The sequence below is a fragment of the Diachasmimorpha longicaudata genome, chromosome 5, assembly GCF_034640455.1.
Source record: "Diachasmimorpha longicaudata isolate KC_UGA_2023 chromosome 5, iyDiaLong2, whole genome shotgun sequence".
Lineage (NCBI taxonomy): Eukaryota > Metazoa > Arthropoda > Insecta > Hymenoptera > Braconidae > Diachasmimorpha > Diachasmimorpha longicaudata.
Window position 1 is genome coordinate 8,388,207 of NC_087229.1, and position 21,540 is coordinate 8,409,746.

At 36.7% G+C, this 21,540-nt stretch overlaps 5 protein-coding genes across 6 annotated transcripts; 2 read left to right on the forward strand and 3 right to left on the reverse strand.

The window, feature by feature from the left end:
* Positions 1 to 26: 26 nt before the first annotated feature.
* Positions 27 to 5,776, reverse strand: LOC135162428 (protein germ cell-less). Its single transcript, XM_064120884.1, has 8 exons — positions 5,156 to 5,776; positions 4,198 to 4,321; positions 3,828 to 3,924; positions 3,100 to 3,469; positions 2,747 to 3,016; positions 2,041 to 2,259; positions 1,889 to 1,979; positions 27 to 1,647 (listed from the first exon to the last, which is right to left on the reverse strand). Exons 1-8 carry the CDS (start codon positions 5,299 to 5,301, stop codon positions 1,519 to 1,521), a joined length of 1,446 nt encoding a protein of 481 aa, XP_063976954.1. The 5' UTR covers positions 5,302 to 5,776; the 3' UTR covers positions 27 to 1,518.
* Positions 5,777 to 6,650: 874 nt separating this feature from the next.
* LOC135163056 (sphingomyelin phosphodiesterase-like) lies at positions 6,651 to 10,855 on the forward strand. The gene is made up of 8 exons (XM_064122194.1): positions 6,651 to 6,807; positions 7,093 to 7,424; positions 8,127 to 8,510; positions 9,001 to 9,173; positions 9,266 to 9,466; positions 9,657 to 10,008; positions 10,111 to 10,301; positions 10,473 to 10,855. Exons 1-8 carry the CDS (start codon positions 6,735 to 6,737, stop codon positions 10,678 to 10,680), a joined length of 1,914 nt encoding a protein of 637 aa, XP_063978264.1. The 5' UTR covers positions 6,651 to 6,734; the 3' UTR covers positions 10,681 to 10,855.
* Positions 10,856 to 10,918: 63 nt separating this feature from the next.
* LOC135163060 (synaptic vesicle glycoprotein 2B-like) lies at positions 10,919 to 14,375 on the reverse strand. The gene is made up of 11 exons (XM_064122205.1): positions 13,939 to 14,375; positions 13,789 to 13,836; positions 13,404 to 13,565; positions 13,117 to 13,279; positions 12,936 to 13,057; positions 12,603 to 12,841; positions 12,059 to 12,388; positions 11,756 to 11,891; positions 11,403 to 11,562; positions 11,210 to 11,337; positions 10,919 to 11,103 (listed from the first exon to the last, which is right to left on the reverse strand). Exons 1-11 carry the CDS (start codon positions 13,961 to 13,963, stop codon positions 11,006 to 11,008), a joined length of 1,611 nt encoding a protein of 536 aa, XP_063978275.1. The 5' UTR covers positions 13,964 to 14,375; the 3' UTR covers positions 10,919 to 11,005.
* A 1,353-nt stretch (positions 14,376 to 15,728) lies between these two features.
* Positions 15,729 to 19,272, forward strand: LOC135163057 (sphingomyelin phosphodiesterase-like). 2 transcript variants are annotated; one of them, XM_064122195.1, is made up of 9 exons: positions 15,729 to 16,019; positions 16,096 to 16,210; positions 16,318 to 16,679; positions 16,918 to 17,301; positions 17,558 to 17,730; positions 17,874 to 18,074; positions 18,278 to 18,629; positions 18,758 to 18,948; positions 19,018 to 19,272. In XM_064122195.1, exons 2-9 carry the CDS (start codon positions 16,138 to 16,140, stop codon positions 19,145 to 19,147), a joined length of 1,866 nt encoding a protein of 621 aa, XP_063978265.1. In that variant the 5' UTR covers positions 15,729 to 16,019; positions 16,096 to 16,137; the 3' UTR covers positions 19,148 to 19,272. The 2 variants fall into 2 exon arrangements, with proteins under 2 accessions (XP_063978265.1, XP_063978266.1); XM_064122196.1 differs by having other exon boundaries at positions 15,736 to 16,019; positions 16,372 to 16,679.
* On the reverse strand, positions 19,250 to 21,527 carry LOC135163075 (ubiquinol-cytochrome-c reductase complex assembly factor 1). The gene is made up of 6 exons (XM_064122229.1): positions 21,355 to 21,527; positions 20,745 to 20,960; positions 20,551 to 20,623; positions 19,974 to 20,140; positions 19,555 to 19,749; positions 19,250 to 19,446 (listed from the first exon to the last, which is right to left on the reverse strand). Exons 1-6 carry the CDS (start codon positions 21,385 to 21,387, stop codon positions 19,363 to 19,365), a joined length of 768 nt encoding a protein of 255 aa, XP_063978299.1. The 5' UTR covers positions 21,388 to 21,527; the 3' UTR covers positions 19,250 to 19,362.
* Between the last annotated feature and the right edge of the window lie 13 nt (positions 21,528 to 21,540).

Sequence of the window (21,540 nt, forward strand, 5' to 3'; positions counted from 1 at the left end):
CAATTGAAGAAATACATGTCACTGTCTACTCAATATTATTACGTAACGTTTATTACATGTAAATTATTTTCGATTACCATAGAAAATATCCATCATCTTGTGTCTTTATTATAAAAGAATAAATTAAATGTTATATTAGGTACAGTTACAAAATACAAAAGTTCACAGCCTTGCGGAAGCTTCAATTAAGTGCACTGTATCATTAATGGGCTGTTGAAGAAGAAGAAAAGGAACGAATCCCATCAAACCATCAATAGATATATTATTTCATCCTTTTCATAGTATTTATGAGGAAAAAAACATAAAAAATTAAAAAATATCGATATCTCTGACCCGTGTAACCTACGTGATGGCAACTTATATACAAACTACAAGAAATGTGAAGTGGAAGCGTATTAGAAACTGAAAATTATCATTATAATTCACCTTCACCTAATTTGGAGTCAACATTTCTCTCATTATTTTTTATCTCAAATAAAACTATATTCTAAGTGTGTTCATATTTAAGGCACTCGAACGGTTGTACGTTCATTATCCTGTCAGTGATTGGGGTCTCATAATCATGGTTATTGGAATGCTTCAATATTAACAAGACGTTGCTAACATTTTGTGAATTTTTCAATGTATCTTATTCCTGATTGTGTATGAACGTATCTAGAAAAATTATTGGTTTGGATTAATCCTACTCCGGTCAAATTCAAGGTGATTTATACGAGAATATCGAGAAATCCCTTTACACCGCTCTGCAATTACTGATGAAACTAATAATTTCCAACATTATCTAACATTAATAATACCATAACCTTGATGGAATGAAATACAATATCCATTTAACAGAGTTAATTAGAAAGAAGCAATTTTCAAAGTAAAAAAAAATCATATTTTTCATTAAGATAAATTCAATAATAATCCCATCCAAATCAATATATTCCACCGTCCCTCGACAAACATCATTCAATTGGATTCCTTGTCGCTGTGCTACCAAATTTGTTAGTAATTGTGATTCTCATATAAATTAAATCAATGTGAAATAATGATTCAATGTAGTTAGCTAAAGTATAAGTTGAGAATCCAATGAAAGAAAAGAAATTTATGAGGATGTTTTCTCCCATCATAAATACACAGTAGAAAGAAAAATTTATCGCAATTGATATACAAAAAGTATCAAATTAATATAAATATTAACACACAATTCGGACACATTGGAATAAAAGGAGAAAAACTTATTGACGTTTCTCACCAAACGTTTTTATGCTAGTTAGTCTCAACTCTTTACTAGTGTCGGATCTTGGCACGTGTTCGTCCCTCCTAAGAGCACTTGTGTGACGTATATGGACTAGAATAGGTCAGGGAATTATATCTTGGCCGTAAAAGGTATAAAAATTTGCCGATTATAAACAACATCGCCGTCGCTTTCACTTCATACCGACGATATGGAATACGTATTTTCAGCACCATCGTTTTAGCAATATTACATACCCTGATTATGTAGAATTTTACAGGAATTAATCAAGTTAACTAGGTGTCTAATGTTATTACATTGGAGATTTTTTCCTCGGTTGATGCTGCAAAGGGTGTTGCCACTTGCATATTTACGGATATATAGAGGGGGTATGTCAGCTGCTTGTCCAGAACAATAATTTGCTTCTGAAATAAAAAATTAATCGAATAAACTTGGTAGAATTATTTCTGTTTTAAAATAATCAATTTCATCAAAGGAGTGAGTAGGCCCTAAAAGATAGAATTTTTGTCCTTTATGATTCATTCTGAAGTGCCCACTGTAATGCATCCACTCAAAAAAAAATTTTCATGTATTTGATATAATTAAAGCAAAAACTATAACGCATTATCAATTCTATAATCTATAATAAAAAAATATTACTGTTACCTCTTCATTCTTGTGAAGGGAAATTCGGAGAATTCCAGTATCCTGAAAGTGTTTTATCTGACGTTGTTCATCGAGAGATATTAAACAAACTCTGAAATGGAATAAAAATTTTAAATAAGATTTACAAAAATCGCAAACATTTTCATTCTTACTTGATGATAATATTCCTCTTCCTCTGATTTATAGTAACATGATCTGTATCCAATCGATGATTCCTTCGTATCCTCAATGATGTTGTATCTAAATAAACAACGAGATCCAATCCAAAATGGAAGGCCGTCCACCTCCAGATATGTTCACCTGGTTTTTCTACACACCTCCCGCACCTGAAGCACTCCTTCAAGAATTCCGCCTCAGTCATATCCTTAGGCCTACAGAGAAATCACACATCAACATTATTCAATAAAAAGTCTTATGTTCAGAATAAACAATTCTGTAACGAAGTGATGAAATGGAAACGTAAAAAAAACCTAGATGCACCAATAAATTATTCCGAGACCACCGGAATTAGAAAATAAGACATTAGACCACATGTTCATGACGATGTCAACATTGACACATAATTACGACAGATATTGATTCATTTTAATTAGGATGGCTATGATTTTTCGGAGGAGAGCAGAGAAGGGTCGTGTTCGTTGAAAATTTTATCGAAAAAATAACCTCTCAATACCACTTCGCTACAATATTGATTGAAGGGAGAATAAGGAGAGGAGAAAGGATTGTACCCCGAGAGTATCGGTACCAAAAATAAGGTGATAGCGTTGATAAAGTGCTTCAGGAATCTAAGATGGAGAAATTCAGAATTGATGGTGAAATATCGATTCCAAGGTGATTCCTGACGAATCCATCACTCACCCGCGATCAATATTGGCGTCGATTCGCAACAAATGTAACCATTGTTCCCTGTAAGCATCATGCAACCAATCAGCTGGTATTAAATTATCATTATATAGTATTTTGACATCTTGGTCATGTAACAGAAGATTTTTCATCCTCAATGCTCTAAAAGGGCCGGAATATTTATTTCCTTCTTCAGTGGAGAGCAGGGGTTCTGTCCACGAGTGGTTTTTAAAGTAATCGTCAACTTGGAGGGACTGGTATTTATCCTCCATCTGTACAAAGAGCCTAAAAACAACGAGAAGAATTGATTCATTATGTTGCATAATTATTGTCAACTGAATGAAAAGTATAATTTAATAACTTTTTACCATTCTCTTAACATCATGTAAATACAAAACTCCGTCTGCCAAGCAACCAATTCAGGACTCTCGACCAATTCGACCATCACATCAGGTGTTAATTCTTTCAAAAATGAAGGAAATCTCCAACCATATCCAAGAAGATTAACTTCCAACCATTTTTTCGCTGCCCTCTTAGCTGCTGGGACACCGTAAGATACAGCTGCATTATAGTAAGGTACCACAGTCTTTATATTTGTTGTTTCGATCATTATCTCGGTGCACTGATCGATCAAGCCTTGTAATTGGAACATTGTTGACGTTGCTAAAATCGGAATTACATCTTTTGGCTCGAGGCTGACCTCGTCCTGATAAAATGAGCCTAATACGACCGATAGAGCTGAAATAAAATTGACAAATTACAATATCGTCTCAACAGTTACCACGAAAAATCCATATTCGCACTGTAAAACGATACGATATTTTTCTCTCAGTGGACTAATTAATTAGAGGCCAAGGCTGCGAACCGCAACCAAATAAAATATTTTATTATTCATCCTTCTCAATCATCCTCTTAAAAAGTGGTGACTAAATGCGAATAAGTAGGTTAATCATTTACAAGTTGCTGTGAATCCCAGAAGAGAATCACTTTCACTTTTCAATGTTACAGAAGCACCACTCAACTGAGAAACTCCTCTGCAGTAGTAATTCCCTACTTGTTTTCTTTCATTACTGAAATGTTCTTTGCAATTACTCACATTCTAAGGTTATATTAGGATCGGCGATCTCCACGTTCACAATTTTTTGATTTGCCTCCTTCCAAGCGCCGGAGAACATGCTTGCAAAGTAAGGACTCTGAAAAACATTAAATTATTGATAACTCTTTACATTCCAAATCTTTCACAAATTTCTGTCACTTAAAAACTCTCTGGCATCTTTTAATGGGAAAACTTTAAAAAATCCTGTCTTCCAGCAGAAATTTTCTTAGCGTCGCAGAAACTTGCCAAATGTTTTGAATCCAAAGAATAATTATATATGAAACTTATCAAATTCAGCTTGAATAACTCAAGTGAAGAATTCTTCATGCGTCAGATTATTGTAATAAAATAATTGACGAGCAATACCTACCTGACTTATGTAAACTTTGTGCAACTTCCATGCCTTTCCCAATATACAAACTGTTATGTCACTAGCCTTTTCCTCTTGGAACAGAGTTTTGTAAATGTACTGGGCAGTTGTTAATAATTTTTTCCTGAACATAAAAGATAGTTTTTTGATAAGATTATGATACTTATTTCTGGACGTATCTCGACCAAATAGTCTCATCATTAACGGAGGGAGAACGAACAGAGCTCAAGAATATCAAAAATCAAAGAGTTATACCTTGAAAGAGATTCTGCGTGTTTTATGTGACATAAACTCATAAATCTCAACAAATGACTGTCTTGGATTCAGAAGACGGATGGAATTGGTGGAAATTTACGATTTTATGTCACCTAAAACGCGAGAAATCTCTCTCCAGGAAACTGTTGATGGTTTCTGTGGCGATCAGATGTCAGATGTTCTTAATCGCCCCTTTTTCATTATTTACAAAAATAAAAAATTACGTATCTAATATTTTTTATTCAACTTTCATATTCAATGATAAAAAATTCTCATGCAAGTCCCCAATTTCATAAAATCATGACTAAGTAAATCGCGAGATCTCCAGGAGCCACGACACGGATGCTCTGTAGTGCTGTCTGATGACATCATCATCGCAGAAAAAGAACTGGCTCATTCTGATGTCTATAAATACTCCCAACCACAGTATTATCACTGCGCTATTATGAAATTATAATTATGCCTCACAAATAGCGAAGAGGCAGTGCAATTATCAGCGATTTATTAATTCGCTAATTGAGCAATTAATCGCCCATATCGAGCATTGATTTATGAATGCCGAACACTCGTTATTGAAGAAGATTTAATGACCAGTCTACTGATAATGAAGCACCGATCGTAGACAAAACAAATGAAAAAAATCAACCAAAACTGATGAGGACCAAGGACAGATGGCTTGTCACGAATATTAACTTATTTTTACCTTTTTGGTGTCTGTAGTGTTTTATCAATAAAGTCAGAATCCGAATCACAATCATCCTCCTCGATACATTTTCGCTTTCGTCCACGAACTACTGAATTCACTGCTGCATTTGACATCCATGCAATTTTACTCACATAACCACCCATTTTTTTCAATGTTTTCTGAGCACTAAACTGAGTAAATGGTCACCAACTCACTGGAGTTGTTGATCTTCCTGACTGATATCTTGTTGTAGCAATATTTTCAGGCTATCGTCATTGTGGGGTTGGAATTTTTTTGTCAATGTTGGTCGAGAGGAAGTGGTTACATACAATGGAAAACCACATTCGATGAGAAACGAATGTAAACATTTGGGACAACCTGCGCAGCAAGCAACACGGCGCAGCTGTTTCTCCCACACACACGCGCACTTACACGTAGGAATTACGCATTCCAATTGATTGTATTCATCTGGGAAGTATCTTATCTGGTTGCCTTGCAGATATGAGCGATTATTGATAATCAATTTGTGCAACTAAGCGTGTCATGCCTTCGGAGATGAGGTTACGCACATGGCACACCGAGTTCACTATTCACACTACAGCGTACAGCCGAGTTTTTTGTCACAGCCAGACACCAAAATCGACTGTAGCGCCTCTCCCCGGGGGGATCATTACTAACATCACGTGACTCGTCCGACCAACGAGATCATTGGCAGAGAGGGATGGACTCAGGATCAATTAAGGCAACTCTCTTTGCTCAGCTAATGACCTCGGCGATGAGAGGCGCCACCGTCGATTATGGCGCCTGGGAGCCACAAAAAGGATTCGGATTCAGACGGCGGATAGGTGATGTCTCGGGGCAAAACGAACTAATTCCAACGTTTGTACTAGACTTGTCCCCGTTTGCACTGTGTTTAAAATTGCTCATTAATTTTTCATTTATTTTTAAATCAATAATGTAAATAGTGATTGTACGCCACGGACGGAACCCACATGCCGACGGGCACGTCCGGCGCCGTAGCGACCAATGGACAGCTTCTTTTCAAAAACAATATCAACGATAGGCTGAGGTTCCAATCAATCGAATAGTATTTCCGCAATTGTAACCTTTGACTTGATCTTTAGGATGATTTTCAAATTTTTATTTATTGACTTGCGGAGAGGAGAAATAGAATCATAAAAAAAGCTTTTGATTATATGAGAAAAACGGGTGATGATAAGAATAACGATGATGACAACATCGAATTAAGTTAGAAATTCGATGAAATTAGTAGAAAATAAATCTTAGTTGTTTTAATAAAATGAAAGGACCATTGATTCATTATGTTGCCAATTTATCAGAAAAAAAAATGGTGTAATTGCCTCATTATTTTGTCGATTTTATTCAATTAAAAGAGGAGAAAAATATGGTGAAAAAATATATAAAAATTCCTTTCGAGGAATTCTTACGTCAATTGCTGTATTTGATAGAAAATATTATAGTGGGGTTGGAGATGAGCTTATTATGAAAAGAATCTCTTCCAAGATAAGACCCTGAACGTTAATATATAGCGATTGAATTCGTGAAATACAATTAGTATTCTTTCGGAGGTCCGATTATGCGTGTCAACGGGATATTCGTCGTCCTGCTGACGATTTCCGTTCGATTCAGTGACTGTACTGGCCGTTTAGGTATTTATTTTCCTTGTCTGCATAAATTAATGATGTGCTGATTCCATTGAGTTTCCAAAATTCCAAAATCTCAATTTCTGTTTCGCTTTTCATTTTCGGATTTTTCTTTTACATTCAGGCACCGCCAGAAAACACTCTGAATGGGTGTATCGCTGATTATAAAGTATAACATTAAATATTTTGAAGTACAAAGTCAAATAGTAAAGTAAAAAATTTCATGGCAGAGTGGAAAGTCGTCGGAAAAGCTTGACAGTAGCTTGAAAAGTAAAATTTTACTATTTCCAGTGGTTACCGCAGAACTTGACGACTTGAGAGCAGGTTTCCTGGCTGCTCGGATAGAGCATGTGGTCAGGGAAGGTGCATTACCTGGAGGCTTCACCAATATTCTAAAGTCATATGTCATTCCAACAGAATGGCATCGGCTCGATTGGGCAGGTTTCAGTGGCTTCAAAGCCAGCATCATGTGCACGATCTGCAAAGCAATTTCACAAGCTGTCCTGGCCCTCAGACGATCAGGAATGCCGGCAGAAACTATCCAACAGACGATAGCGAATCTCTGCACACATCTGAATCTTCAAACCAGAAATGTCTGCTATGGAGTTGTCAGATTGAATGCCGTGAGTTTCATATCTTCACGCGATTCATTGATCAATAAACTTTTTCTTTATCTGTAGATCTCACTCTTTCGACTGGTCATGCAGATATATTGACGTGAAATCGTGCCACCCTTGTGATAAATTCATGTCAACGTGTTGAACTGGTGTTATCTGTTATTGAATTTTCGGGATTTTTCGATGAGAAATGAGATAACTAGTGGATCTCTCGGTTGAGCACTAGTCGAGTACCACTAAATCATCATACTAATCATTTCATCATTATCAATTGAGGGCTTCGATAGTTTTGATATCACTTTGAAAAAGAATTGTCCATGACCAACTTCTTCAAGTTTTCCTCGGTAGGAAAATTTTTGTCTGCTGAAGATTTTTGAGAAATTCTTAGAAGAATCATTAGAAAATCGTATGAAAGTCGCTCTTGTGAAGATCTTCGGAGGATCATTTTTTTCAGGAGATCTCTTCTATTTTTCTCTGAAAAATTCTGCCGAAACTCTCTTCTCATTGTAGATCCGAACAGAAATTATCTTCTGAAGATCTGCGATTCTTTCCGCAGTAAAATTTTTCTCAGAAACTTCTCTTTATCTCGAGAGCGAGAGAGAGAAAATTTCTTGAAAAATGACGTACCGGTTTCTTAATCTGCCAGTTAAAAATAATTTGCAATGAAACTCGTGAATGTTTCGACGATTTTTATTTCGATTTTTACAGCCCCTAATCATACACATTGTGGACGCCGATCCATCGATACAGTTCACGGATATATGCGGGCTAATCCTCCAGAATCAGCGATGCGTTCCACCGTCTCCGAGGTATAACTGGACAGTTGAAATTGATAATGGTCCACCTTTGCATTTTGAAGTAGAGCGGTCGACAGAGAGCCTGAAGATTCTTCAGATAACTGATATACATTACGATCCTCTCTACGAACCCGGTGGCAATGCTGATTGCAATGAGCCTACGTGCTGCAGACGTGGACAGAACAACACCGGAGGAAATAAAAAATCTGCCGGATTCTGGGGGGATTTCAATCATTGCGATGTTCCCTGGCACGCGGTCCTCGATGCTCTCGATGAGATGAATACCAGACATGGGGTAAACTATTCCATTGTCCATTAATTCATTTGATTTTCAATATAAACTCTAGTTTACAATTATGAAATTCTGAATTTACTGCGATTAGAAACATCTTCGTAACAGAATGATAAAATAGTTGTGAAGAACTACGAGGATTAGATAACGTACACACGTCTCGTGCTGTGTTGATGGCGGAAAAAGTGTTAATGACTATTAATTGTAATGCGTCATAATGAATTACTATAATTCAGGACAAGAAAAAGATAAAAACCTCACGTATACGAGGAAAAGCATTAAACGATATATTTTTCAAGACCGTCTATATCCATTGGTACCGTATCGTCTATCTTCTGGTTAAATCGATACTTCTGTTCGATCGATCAACCTTTGGATCAATCATGGAATTCGGATTCTTTGAATTTTTCTCTCACAATGGAGTTGATAATTTTTCACATTGTTCCTTTCCTTGATTTTTTTTTCAATCAATTTTTTTCTTTCAATGTTCCAGGATGCTGATTTAATTTATTTCACTGGTGATATCATAGATCACGGGGTGTGGGAGACATCTCGCACTGCCAATAGTAGAAGTCTTCATAAAATTTTCAAGAAGATGAAGGAGACCTTCAGGGATAGGCCAATCTATCCTATATTTGGAAATCACGAGCCCCATCCGCTGAACCAGTAATAAAATTCATGTTCATTGAACTGTCACAAATATTTCTCATTTCCTAGTGAATCTTGCAGCGGTTCCCTTATCTGTGAATTTTCCCTAGATTTGCTCCAGGGGATGTTGATGAGGACAGCTTATCAACTAAATGGCTCTACAAATTATTAGCAAATATGTGGATCGATGCTGGTTGGCTGCCTGAGTCCACCAGGAGCACCATCCTCCAGGGAGGATTCTACACAGTTACTCCGAGGAAGGGTTTCCGAATTATTGCAATTAATAACAATGTGGCGTACATATACAATTGGTGAGCAGTTGCTAATTATCTGAATAATCATTCCTCGCCCCATGAGTCAACATCGAGCTCTCAGAAATTACCTTTGCGAATTTTTTCGGATAAAAAAAATTCGAGACCTCGAAAAAATTCATGGAAAACTTGGAAATGACAAAATGTTCGTTTCGAAGTCAAGAGTCTTCTTTTCTTGTTGAATTCACAGGTGGCTTCTGTACAAACCAACCGACCTGAACGGTCAATTGAAGTGGCTAGCCGATACTCTACTTCAGGCTGAACGAAATCATGAAATTGTTCACATTCTTGGACACATGCCCGGGGGTTCCCACCATTTTCAACATACATGGAGTCGAGAGTATCGAAAGATTGTCAATAGATTTGCCCACATTATTGCAGCACAGTTCAACGGACATACCCACAACGACGAGTTCAATTTATTTTATCATCCTGATAATAAATCAAGAGTTGTTAATATTGCTTGGAATGGTGGGAGTATTACTCCATACGCGAATCTCAATCCTAATTACAAGATTTATCAGGCTAACGCCAAAACCTATGTGAGTATTTTTATTCGTTCATTTCATTGCATTCATTTTCATTTTGCCATTCTCCAATTTTTTAATTAATCTGCTTTTATTATTTTTATTATTCATCAACAGCAAGTGGAAAATGCAAATACCTGGCTCTACAATTTGACAGAAGCTAATTTAACACCGAATCAACGACCACGTTGGCATAAAATGTATTCATTCAGAGAAGAATATGGTCTAGATGATTTATCAAAGGAGAGCCTTCATGGTTTGATCGCTGATATGGCTAAAGGTGGAAAAAGCCTGGAAATTTATCACAAGTAAGAAATTATGTACCTCCAGTGAAAAGAAAAATTATGGTAAACATACATGAGGAAAAGAGAGGCAGAGGTTCTATTCTCCTAAAAATGCTTTCTCTCAGGGTGGCATTAAGAAAAGGCAAAGGCAGGAGGAGTGTGATTGTCATTAATGCCATTTCAAAACACTTTCAGAAATTTCTATAAACATGCTGCCCCTCAACTCGAGAAGAAGTGCAATGCAGAATGTATGCAGAAGCATGTATGTGCTATTGTAACCAGCAGCAGCGATGACAAAAGTGAATGCGCACTTTTGATGGATGAATATGAACCGCGTCGACAACTTTCCATACCTCAAGTGCCAATAATTCCCTCTGTTCCTCGTATTCCAAAAATATTATGATAAAAATAAAATAAACAACTATATGTCGATATGAAGGCAGAAAAGGCACTCATACGAGCCATAAATTACTTTTCTCATGAGTGTGGAACAATTTTTTCGTGAGAGTCTCTTCTCAAATTCATCTGTCTTCATTAAGATTTATTTTGTATGGAAAATAAATGGCAAAGGCTCAGCACTTCTTTATTTTTGTTAAAATTCTAATCTTCCACATTCGATATGAAATGAGACTCACAGGCAATTATTATAAAAATAGTTTATTTTCATTTTCATCCACAAGAATGCAGCAGATAATTTACAAAAATCTTATCGGTCAATACTGAGTGGTTTAATTTTTTTCATTAGTAACTAAAGTAACTACGGAGGTGGAAACAGGTCTCTCCCCTTTCCTCTTCAGGGGCAGGATCAGGGACACTATGACGCAGACTGAAAAAGAGCGGAAAAAATGACTAGTTTGCACCGGAGCCACCCCACATCTAATAAAATAACGACAAGGGATAACTAACTTAAGGGGAGATAAGGGATAACTTACTTATGAGTTGAACTATATTGCTCGCGATGAAAGTCACGCAGTGGTTATCGATCAAATGGCCCATCAGTAAATTACCAACGACAGATCCAATTCTTCCTATCAACACTCCAAGCGATGAGGCTGTCGCTCTGAAAGAAAATTATTGAATAATCACATCTCCTTCGTGGCATATGAGACCAAAAGATATATTTACCTGATTTGCGTCGGATACAATTCGGTTATAACTACTAGAACTAGAGCGGAACTAATTGATAAAAATCCTTCGTAGGTCGACGAAAGGATGAGATTTTGTGTCGAGGATTGCACGAAGAATAATCCGATTGTCACGATCATTGCGACACCGGACGACATCACTGCAAAAAATAATAATTACAGGATGATTTTTTGCATTCGTTTTTCAAACCATTTTAAAATTTCGAATTCCTAACGAGTAAAGGCGGATGGTGGGAATTTTTTTTTCATTAAAAAAAAAGAAAGCAGCGGATACTCGATCGAAATGGTATTGGAAAATCTATATAATTACATAATCGACTGATGAGTAATTACCTAAAAAAAATTTATATCCTAATTTATGTACAAATAATGGCACCAAGATGTTGGTGGGTAAACAAGCAGCTCCCAGTATCAATGTATGTTGATACACCTCGTTGGGAATATTCGGTGAGCATTTGCTGTTGCTAGCCTGAAAATAAAATCGAAAATTGTTGATAAAAATACAAATCTCGCCGAAGTCCTATATACCTTCCTTTGACCTTCGTAACTGTACGTTATCCTTTGTGATCCTTCCGAATTTAAAATCACAAAAATTCAGGCAAATTTTTTTAAAGGCGTACTATTGAAAGAACTTACAACAATAGTCGAGTTTTTTGCAGGAACTGCACTGCAGACCCAGGCATCTTCGCCCGGGAACATCGCTTCAAAGGTTTCAAGCCTTCTGACTAATTCTGGAAACCACATGGTGAAGGAGAAGAACGTCGAAGCGACGCAATACCAGAGTATGCAGATGAGCAAGGTTTGTGTGAGAAAGGGACTTCTAAATAACGTTCCTGTATTTCTTATCACATCTTTGAATAGTTTCTGAGCTCTTTCTCGTTTCGATATATTTCCTTTGGCACTTCGACTTTCCTTCAGCTCCAGACGCATGCGGAGATCATGTAATCCATTATCCGTTAATTTTGTCTGGAATTTCGGACAATTTAATTGAATTAATTTCCACTAATCTGCTAATTTGTTCAATTTATTCGACTTAATCGATTCTATCGATGAAGGTTTTCCCGGGTTCCAAAATTAGGCATCTGTTCCTGTATTGACCTTTGGCAATCGTCATAATAGTATTATCTAATTAAACTGATAAGACAAATACCAATCACGATTATTTTCGAAAATAACTCACAAGAAAAGCGTCAAAAGACTCTCCTGTATTCTCTGAATGCATAATTTCGAAGGCTTTGGCGAGTTCTCCATCTTCCCCTTGTTCTGCCAGGTATTTGGGACTCTCGGGAAAGGTCATAAGCCATAGGGCTAATGTCGGCGCCAACAACGAGTACAGGAAGACAAAGAGGTTCCAAGAATGGAAGAAGAAGTAGTTGGTCGTGTACGAGACATTGAGAGGAATAATTAACCATCCAAGAACTGAAAAAAATTTTCTAATGAATTCCGTTCCGTTCAGCGGACAATTATTCAGTTAAATTATCAATTTATTAACAATTAATTTCAAAGAACTTACCAGGCAATGCAATTGTGCCCATCACCCATGCAATTTCCAAAGCGCAGAGAACTTTTTTTCTGAGAGTCAGGGGTTGAAACTCTCCAACGAACGGGTACACTATTGCATTTTGAGCAATCAACCTGTCACATTAAATTTACTAATTAAAGAGATGTTATCCTGACTTACGAAACAGACTTACGAAAATCCGCTGAGAAATTTGAAGAATATATAGCCCCAGAAGTTGGAAACAAGGGATGAAACTAATTCGAATAATCCCTGAGAGGCTAGCGCTATCACTAGTGCATATTTTCTTCCGTGTAAATCGGCGAGACATCCCCAGAAGTAAGAGCCAACGATCATACCTGAAGATACGTAATTATTTTCAGAATAATAAACAGAATGATAAATTTGTAAAGTACCAAAAAATTTTTTTTCACGAAAACCTTGTTTTCTTCCACCTCTCCGTGCAGTAATTGCTCTAATTACCTAAAAATGGAGTTGCTGTCATAACTCCCTGATCCATAGAAGTTAAATTAAAATCACAAGCAGATGCTGGAAAAATTAAGCTTATGCTGTTGGTCGTAAATCCCGCATTAACCAGAATCAGTGAATTTATCGCCACTATTTTCCAAGTAAACTTTCCAATTCCTGAGGAATGAAATAATGCATTAAGCGGGGAGAAATTTTCCAGCAAAAATTACCGTACTGATACGCCCAGCGCCGAGATCAAGAGTTTAATCTCAAACTTTTTATAAGTAATTTATTTTTCAAGTGTACGACATTACTGAGCGGTACGGTAATTTTCTTCAAACGGTCAAAATAACGTTAGTCCCAAAGGTTGGGCCCTAAGAAAGACTAATCAATTAATTACCGGCCAATCCAATAGCGGCGTCAATGGTGCCTTCACCGGTCGAAAGACCTAACGAAATTAATATAAATTACGATAAAATGTTGAAAATGTTGAAAATAGCCTTTTCAATAAATCATTTTTGTATCTAATAACTAGTTCCCGATGACTCACCTCCAGATTGTTGTTCCACCGTCATTTCACAAATATTATTTTGTTAAGTTAAGAAAATAAATTTCTTGATAATACGGCACAGTTGGTGTTGGTATATTTTTAATTAATTAAAAAATGGGTAAAAATACCGATGGGATAATTAAATTATGTCACTGATTCTTCGCACTCCCATCCATTACACTTCACGCTATCAGCGTAATTAATCTGCCCCACGATCTACCAAACTGTTGTCTGATTTCGTTTTCGTTTCGTTTATTTCTAATGCAGAAAATAAACAAAATGAGCTGCTTCTGAACTATTTGAATTAAAATCAGTATCCTGAGATGGCCATTGACGCTAACTGGATGAACCGTGGATTACAACAGGGCCACGTCTTGAAGAGGTGCTCGTGATAACCCGGGGTTTTCCTTATTCACGATTGTTTACGAATGACAGATGATTGATTTTTGTCTTCCTCTTTTTCTGGGTAAAATCACCTCGCGGGGCTCCCCCGCGTTCTATGGATAACGTTTCAATTTTGAACGTCTGAGTGGTATTGATTTATCAGATCTGATCGCGATAATCAAGCCTAGGTAACACCAATTTGTGGGGAATTATGCATGTGTTGATTATTTTACATTGTTCACCAAAAATATTTATGCAAAAAATTAGATGGAGAGCAATTTCTGGGCTGGATTTTTTTTATTCTATTAAAATCACTCGAAATTACACACAAAATCTCGAACAATTTTGCCTTAACAACACTTGATTTTTTCACAACCAACGAATTGTAATTTTTTTCAATAGTCGTAATAGAAGTTTTATAGAAGATTTCTCTCCGTATAGACCTTGGTTTATTACTTCAGTACGACCTGCTCTACGAAGTCATTAATACGTCTAAGAAAATTCATAGATTGATTAGAGTGAGTCATTCAAGTGTTGTTATGACACCTGAAAGAACCAATAATTTAGCAAAGGAAATTAATGATTCCAAGGAATTAACGAAACAGTCAATTACAATGAGCTTTCTTTCCTGACAGAATCTTAATTTCCGGAAATAGGGACTGCCTTAGAATTCAGAAATTTTTTTCACATTTTTTTCATCAGCCAACTCATAGCAATCAATAGCAATTCCACGGTGACTATATATATAACTGAATAAATGAAATAAATACCAATCAATCTGTAGGAGTTCGTTTGTAATCCCTGCGTTGTCTCTCAGGAATTCACATCAGATATCAAAGTGAAGAGGACAGGAAACCTTTAGGACATTAATTTGGTTCCAGAGCAATGGTTTTGCGCGCAAGATACATTATTATCGTCGCATATGACTGTTTAGTACATCTATGTAACAGGACCATGTGCATTTTTTCTAATTGCTCGTTGCAAAGGCTATAATCATAAAAAAATCAAGAGTATGGAGATGGAGATTCCTACTGGGATTACCAACGGGAAGTCCTCAATTGTATCGTTGAAGTGCTTACGTCTTATAGATCTCTATCACATCTACTCAATCGTAAAACTTCAATGATTTACTACCCGAATTCCATTGCATAATATCCAGCGAACTACCTCTCTCTGTGTTCATTAATTGTAATGCTTTATCTGTATTAATATTGTATCGGAGTAATAAGCTAATCGGCTGCGTTGCATACGTGGTCACAGAGAATGATAATCTGAGGCCGCAGACAGACAAAGGAAACTGATAGCTAAATGACGGGTTTAATTTTGGCACTCGTACAACTGCCTTCAAAATTGAAGATAATCAATTCACCTTCAGTTCCCAAGAACCAGCACGTGCATCGACATGGGCTCTACAACTAGAAAACCTTTTGCAATAATTTCGTCAAACGGGAAAAAATTTTTTAAAAATTATAGCAATTGATTTCTTAAATATAAAAATGATATTTCGTCACTTTCGTCAAGACTACAGCTCTTCAATCATTTTTTTGCTATTCTAAATGAATTTTTCTTCGTTATATTCAACGATTCAACTGCATGATTAAGTCATCTTCCACATGAAGTGACAAACTTCTCCAGATTGTTGAAACAAATATTGATACCTCATCCGGATCATTGATCATCTTAAAACCAATTTATCGGTTAGAATTTATCGTTGATTGTCATTTGCACTCAGGGCATCAGCATAGATACGCATCGATGTCAATATATTTACAGATTTCCCTCGGAAAGTCCAGTAACTGCAGCGAATCGGATACAATGAGGAGTTCTGTGGTTTCAGTTGTTGCACTGGTAGCTTTCTTTGGCTTCAGCGGTAGTGACAGGATCGAAGGTAATCGATCAGTAACAGCAGAAATCAGAATATTAAATTGTCATGAAATTTCGAGGAAAATTAAAACATCCTATATCAATGAGTAGTGATCCATTAAATGTATACAGGAGCAACAAATTACTTTCCAAAAATCAAAGAAAAAAAATCTCCAACACTTGCAGATGAAGTGGAAATTTTTTCGGAGGAATTTTCGAAGTTAGCGACGACTGGAGAATATTCTCCCCAGTTGGAGGCAATAATAGACAGACTAGCACTTCCTAAAAATTGGTACAACGATCCTCGCATTGCCATTGACGAGGTGCGTCCACGAGCGACTTGCAAGACATGCAAGGCTTTTGCTAAAAGTATCATCAAGTTGAGACGTGGAGGAACTTCCAAGGAAGCTATTCAAGATGCCCTCATTAAATCCTGTATTCGATTGCATCTTCACACGGACATTGTCTGTCGTGGATCCGTCAAATTAAATGCGGTAAAGTCTGAATATATTTGATCACCTCCAGGGTACCCCAAGGAGGACGGTTTACGGGCGGCTAAAGGCTCCCAAATCAATGACACATGAATTCTGTTTTCCCTTAAATATGTTCACAGACCACTTACGATGCTTCTCCGATAAAATAATATTTGATTTCTCCGGGAAAATATTGGAAATTATAAATAATTGAGGGATCAGGGAAAAGGGCTATTAAAAATGAAAAATATATTCACAGCCGGTGTTCTTTTGGATCATTGATAATGATCCAACAGTCACAGCGGATGACTACTGCGCACTCTCCCTGCAGAACTCCCATTGCGCCCCTGCACCTGCGAAATTCGAGTGGACTGTGGAGATTGATCGCCACCCACCTAAAATACTCGATGCAACACCATCCCACGAACATTTAAAAATAGTTCACCTATCGGATATTCATTATGATCCACTTTATGAGCCTCATGGTAATGCTAGATGCGGCCAACCCAACTGCTGCAGGAAGGGACAGGGACCCTCAGCTCCTGGGGTTGCACCTGCCGGGTACTGGGGTGATTATCGCGTATGCGATACTCCCTGGCATGCGGTTGTCGATGCTTTGGACCATGTGAACACTACTCATTCGGTAATTATAAGAGTATTATTACTTATTCCATATTTCTCCAAATGGAGACCCATCTAAAATTAAAAGGAAAATTCTATGAAAATGTTGTAACAATAATAGTGATTCAGAACGTAATGCTGATTTCGTGGAAATTACCATTCTTTGACAAATTCGAATGGAGTACTAATATTTATTAATAATCTTGTCAAATTCGCGGAACTGTAGGTAACTACAATAATTATGAAAAATTCCCGTAATCATGCGTAATTATGCGTAGAACGTAGAATATATTTACTACACTGGCGATATCGTTGATCACGGTGAATGGGAAACAACGCGAGAGGGAAATAAAAAAATTATACTGGAGGTTTACAATAAGATAAAGAAGACCTTTGGAAAGACACCAGTGTTTCCTATCATCGGCAATCACGAGGCGAATCCTCTGAATATGTAAGATATTTTTACTTTCTGCATTGACGTCTCAATCTAAGAATGTACCGGCGATTGATTGATCGATCGTTTCTTAGATTGAATCAGTCACAAATAATTGATAAAACTCCGAGTATTTTTATGAGAGATCGGCAATTTTTTAGATTCGCTTCTTCAAAAGTTGACAACGATGAGGTGTCCACTAAGTGGCTGTACGAATTATTAGCTGATATATGGATAAATTCAGGATGGCTTCCGGAATCCACCAGGAAGGATATCCTCCAAGGTGGATTCTACACAGTCACTCCCAGAAAAGGCTTCCGGATAATTGCACTTAATAATAACGTCGCGTATACTTATAATTGGTGAGAATTAGATTTTTAGGATTCTATGTTGGTAGACAAAAGGTCAAAAGCGGATAAATATATATACATACTTCTATGTATATGATCTCCAACGAACTAGCAACAGAAGACGCTATTTTGGAGGTCTTTGGCAAAGAAATTATAATTTAATTTCTACGAATATTTTATTCTTACCCGCTGTCCTGTCCATCAATCGCTTTCAGGTGGCTGATCTACGAACCCAACGACCTAGGAGGTCAACTAAAATGGCTGGCAAAAACTCTGCTAGATGCTGAGAAAAATGAGGAATTTGTACACATACTGGCTCACGTGCCCTCCGGCAACCATGACCAACAAAACACCTGGAGTCGAGAGTACCGAAAGATTATCAATCGATTTGCCCATATAATCACTGGACAATTTAATGGGCACACCCACAGCGACGAGTTCAACATTTTCTACGATCCTCAGGACTTCTCCAGAGTCATCAACGTTGCCTGGAATGGTGGCAGTGTGACAACCTGGTCATATGTCAACCCGAATTACAGAATTTACACAGTCAATGGAAAAACTTTTGTAAGTACTTAGAGCTTCCTGCTAGTCCTTCCAGACACTATTGCAAATTTCGTTTCCGTCCCCATTTTATTACACCGTGTAATCTATGTACGTTAATAATGACTTCTCATATCTTTCTGAACAATTAGGAAGTGGAAGACTCATATAATTGGATGTACAATATGACAGAAGCTAATTTGACTCCTAAAAAACGTCCAAATTGGGTAAAATCGTACTCCTTCAGAGAGGAGTACGGACTCAAAGATCTGTCGATGAATAGTTTACGTGATTTGGTCCTCGAACTGTCGAAGGAAGGCCCCAAAGCGAGTGCTTACAACAGGTGCAAAAATACACTATCAATTCTTGAAACTTAAATTAATAAATTAACCGTTCGATGCTCCCTTTCCAGGCATATTTCGAAGGATGCTCAAACCAAAACATGCAATAAAAAATGTGCAATAAAAAATGCATGCAGGATAGTCACTAGTATCAACAACAACGATACTGACTGCAAATACATCAAACGAATGAACCCCTGAAGGACAAAGATAAATATTATATCACGCCATGACTTAAGTTGAATGAATTGGCCATTCAAAGAATTTTCTCCTCATTGATGTAGAATATTGATCAGCAATAAATTGATTGAAAAATATCAACTATATTTTCCACTGTATTATTAACCACAATAATAAGTCGTATTTACAAGGAGACTCAATCATCTGTCCAAGGAACATTACAAACTAATTAATTACTACAGTAAATTTTTGTAGTTCAACCACTGAACCTTTCTTATTTTTATCAGATCCTGGTGTGGGATTTTATCGAGCATAATCATCTGCAACAAAATTATTTATATTTATATTTGTTTCATATTTTTCATGTCATATGTCCATTGTACCCCCACATGTTCCTATCGCCCCTATTTATTATGACAGTACTTTACCGTTTTGCGGATGTAAATTACTAGCTTTTCGACAACTTCAGGATCATTGCACTCAGATTGTAAAAATCTTCGCCAAACAGCACCAGCTAGGACTTTGTCATTTGATAGGAGACCCTCATCATATCCTAAAATCGAGGCATTGAATTGCTGTCCTAACTGCGTCATGTGTTCTTTCACGACTGATTCTTTAACACTCTGCGAACAAGAAGAGACAATTCGAGAATCATTTAAATAAATATCAACATTCTCTTCGAGACAGTTTTCAATTACTTATTAGTATGATTTGATTTTTTTTGCTGTCACTTGATTGTGACACTTAATTAATTTCAATTGACTAAATTGATTAAATTTTGTGAAAGCTCGTAATCACGAATGAAAATTTTGGTCAAAATTCATAAATTGAGAAAATGTTTTCTTACACCAAGTTGTTTTTTTCTCATGTGCGCATCTTGCCACATGGCTTCCACGACATTTTTCCTCAACTCTAAACCAAGTAGCTCGTTATTCATTAGTTTTACCAGGAGCATCCACACGTGAAGTTCTGTTACCAGGAACCAAGAGAAGAATGTATCTGCCATTCGAAACTCTAAAAATATATATAAATCAATATTATTATTATAGGGGTATATGATCGACGATTTTATACGAATATAGAAAAAAAGTTCAATCCTTCGGTTGTCAAAAGACCTGGTGTTGTCACAGTAAAACTTCCTTTAACGCTAGATTCTATAATCATATCGATCCATAAGCATTCTCAATTATGCATAATTATTAAAAATAAATCCCAGGAGTTCGTCAAAGCAGAATACTGCTTACTCCGTCTTAATAAAGTAGTGTTTGGAAATTTTCCAATGACTATTTTCGTCAGATCTTGAAAGCTTCATGTTTGTTGCTTGTTTCAATGTTGCAATCTGTCATACTTTTATAAAAAAATGTGAATATTAATTTAATTGCCTAATGGTCTGGTGAAAAGAGGGATAAATTGTGTACTCTCACCTTTGAAAAGCCCTAGATAATCAATTCCATCGACACAATCTCTGTAGAGCAACCATGCCTGAGGTCTCAGTTTCTAAAAAATTAAGAAAAGAAAGATCATTATCACTTGCGAATCCAGGTGCAACAAATGGAATTATTCTTATGGGATTTACATGTTATTTTTTAAATGAAAGAAGTTGACGGCACATACTTACATACTTCTTGTATAAATGGAATTTCATTTTTTCCCAATTCCTCGAGACAACTCCTTGCTCAGTGGCGAGAGTGGAAGCAGAAAGAGGTACAGGTGACGTGCTGAATTCTTTGATCTGCCCTAAGGGCGATCCAGAGAACTCACCAATCTGGCATTTGCAAAGGGCTCCAATATTTGTTCCGAACTCTGGTCTGGATCCCAAACATCGGGCTAGAACCTGGCGACGTGAACAAATTGTTATGATGCAGTGAGCATGTCAGTAATTTTTTATTCTGAGCAACTGGACATTCGTACTTCATACGGATGTCATTTGATCAAATGGAGAAGGTGCCAATCTAGAATATGTTGTTTAAAAAATAGATATCTAGGACATACTAAAAATTATTTAAGTCCGAAATTGTACAGAATTTTGTATATAAGCAATTATGTATAGAAATTATCTAAATATCACATACATGTTGTACAATTTTTACATTAAAAAATGTAGAATTTTTTTATGTAGATATCTCTTAGGTGTCATCTCTGAATGAATAAAGCATAGCACAAATCGTCAAAATTACCAATGACCTCACAGGTTAAAGCTAAGCTTCCCCAACCTCGAAAAAACTCACCCTAGCCGATGACAACCTCTGTACCCAGCTCATCCTTACAGCTCCCGTCAGGCCCGAACAGGCTAATCTCAAAAATTACCTCGTTTCAACGTTGACAAATTCTACAAGGCACGTTTCTCCACTAAAAATTTTGCACTTTCTCCATCAGCATCAAGCCCATTCAGAAAGCCACTAGAACGTAAGATT

Excerpts from the sequence above, each read along its gene's own strand:
- LOC135163075 (XM_064122229.1), bottom strand. The coding sequence starts at position 21,387 with ATGAGCTGGGTACAGAGGTTGTCATCGGCTAGG. Across the intron at positions 20,961-21,354 it reads AGAGGTTGTCATCGGCTAGG|GTTCTAGCCCGATGTTTGGG; the intron begins GTGAGTTTTTTC and ends TCACGTCGCCAG. Across the intron at positions 20,624-20,744 it reads TCCATTTATACAAGAAGTAT|AAACTGAGACCTCAGGCATG; the intron begins GTAAGTATGTGC and ends TTAATTTTTTAG.
- LOC135162428 (XM_064120884.1), bottom strand. The coding sequence starts at position 5,301 with ATGGGTGGTTATGTGAGTAAAATTGCATGGATGTCAAATGCAGCAGTG. Across the intron at positions 3,925-4,197 it reads ACAAAGTTTACATAAGTCAG|AGTCCTTACTTTGCAAGCAT; the intron begins GTAGGTATTGCT and ends AATGTTTTTCAG. Across the intron at positions 2,260-2,746 it reads GACGCCAATATTGATCGCGG|GCCTAAGGATATGACTGAGG; the intron begins GTGAGTGATGGA and ends ATTTCTCTGTAG.
- LOC135163060 (XM_064122205.1), bottom strand. The coding sequence starts at position 13,963 with ATGACGGTGGAACAACAATCTGGAG. Across the intron at positions 13,837-13,938 it reads GGTGGAACAACAATCTGGAG|GTCTTTCGACCGGTGAAGGC; the intron begins GTGAGTCATCGG and ends TAATTTCGTTAG. Across the intron at positions 13,058-13,116 it reads AAATTTCTCAGCGGATTTTC|GTTGATTGCTCAAAATGCAA; the intron begins GTAAGTCTGTTT and ends TTAATGTGACAG.
- LOC135163057 (XM_064122195.1), top strand. The coding sequence starts at position 16,138 with ATGAGGAGTTCTGTGGTTTCAGTTGTTGCACTGGTAGCTTTCTTTGGC. Across the intron at positions 18,075-18,277 it reads GTCGCGTATACTTATAATTG|GTGGCTGATCTACGAACCCA; the intron begins GTGAGAATTAGA and ends AATCGCTTTCAG. Across the intron at positions 18,630-18,757 it reads CAGTCAATGGAAAAACTTTT|GAAGTGGAAGACTCATATAA; the intron begins GTAAGTACTTAG and ends CTGAACAATTAG.
- LOC135163056 (XM_064122194.1), top strand. The coding sequence starts at position 6,735 with ATGCGTGTCAACGGGATATTCGTCGTCCTGCTGACGATTTCCGTTCGA. Across the intron at positions 10,009-10,110 it reads AGGCTAACGCCAAAACCTAT|CAAGTGGAAAATGCAAATAC; the intron begins GTGAGTATTTTT and ends ATTCATCAACAG. Across the intron at positions 10,302-10,472 it reads AGCCTGGAAATTTATCACAA|AAATTTCTATAAACATGCTG; the intron begins GTAAGAAATTAT and ends AAACACTTTCAG.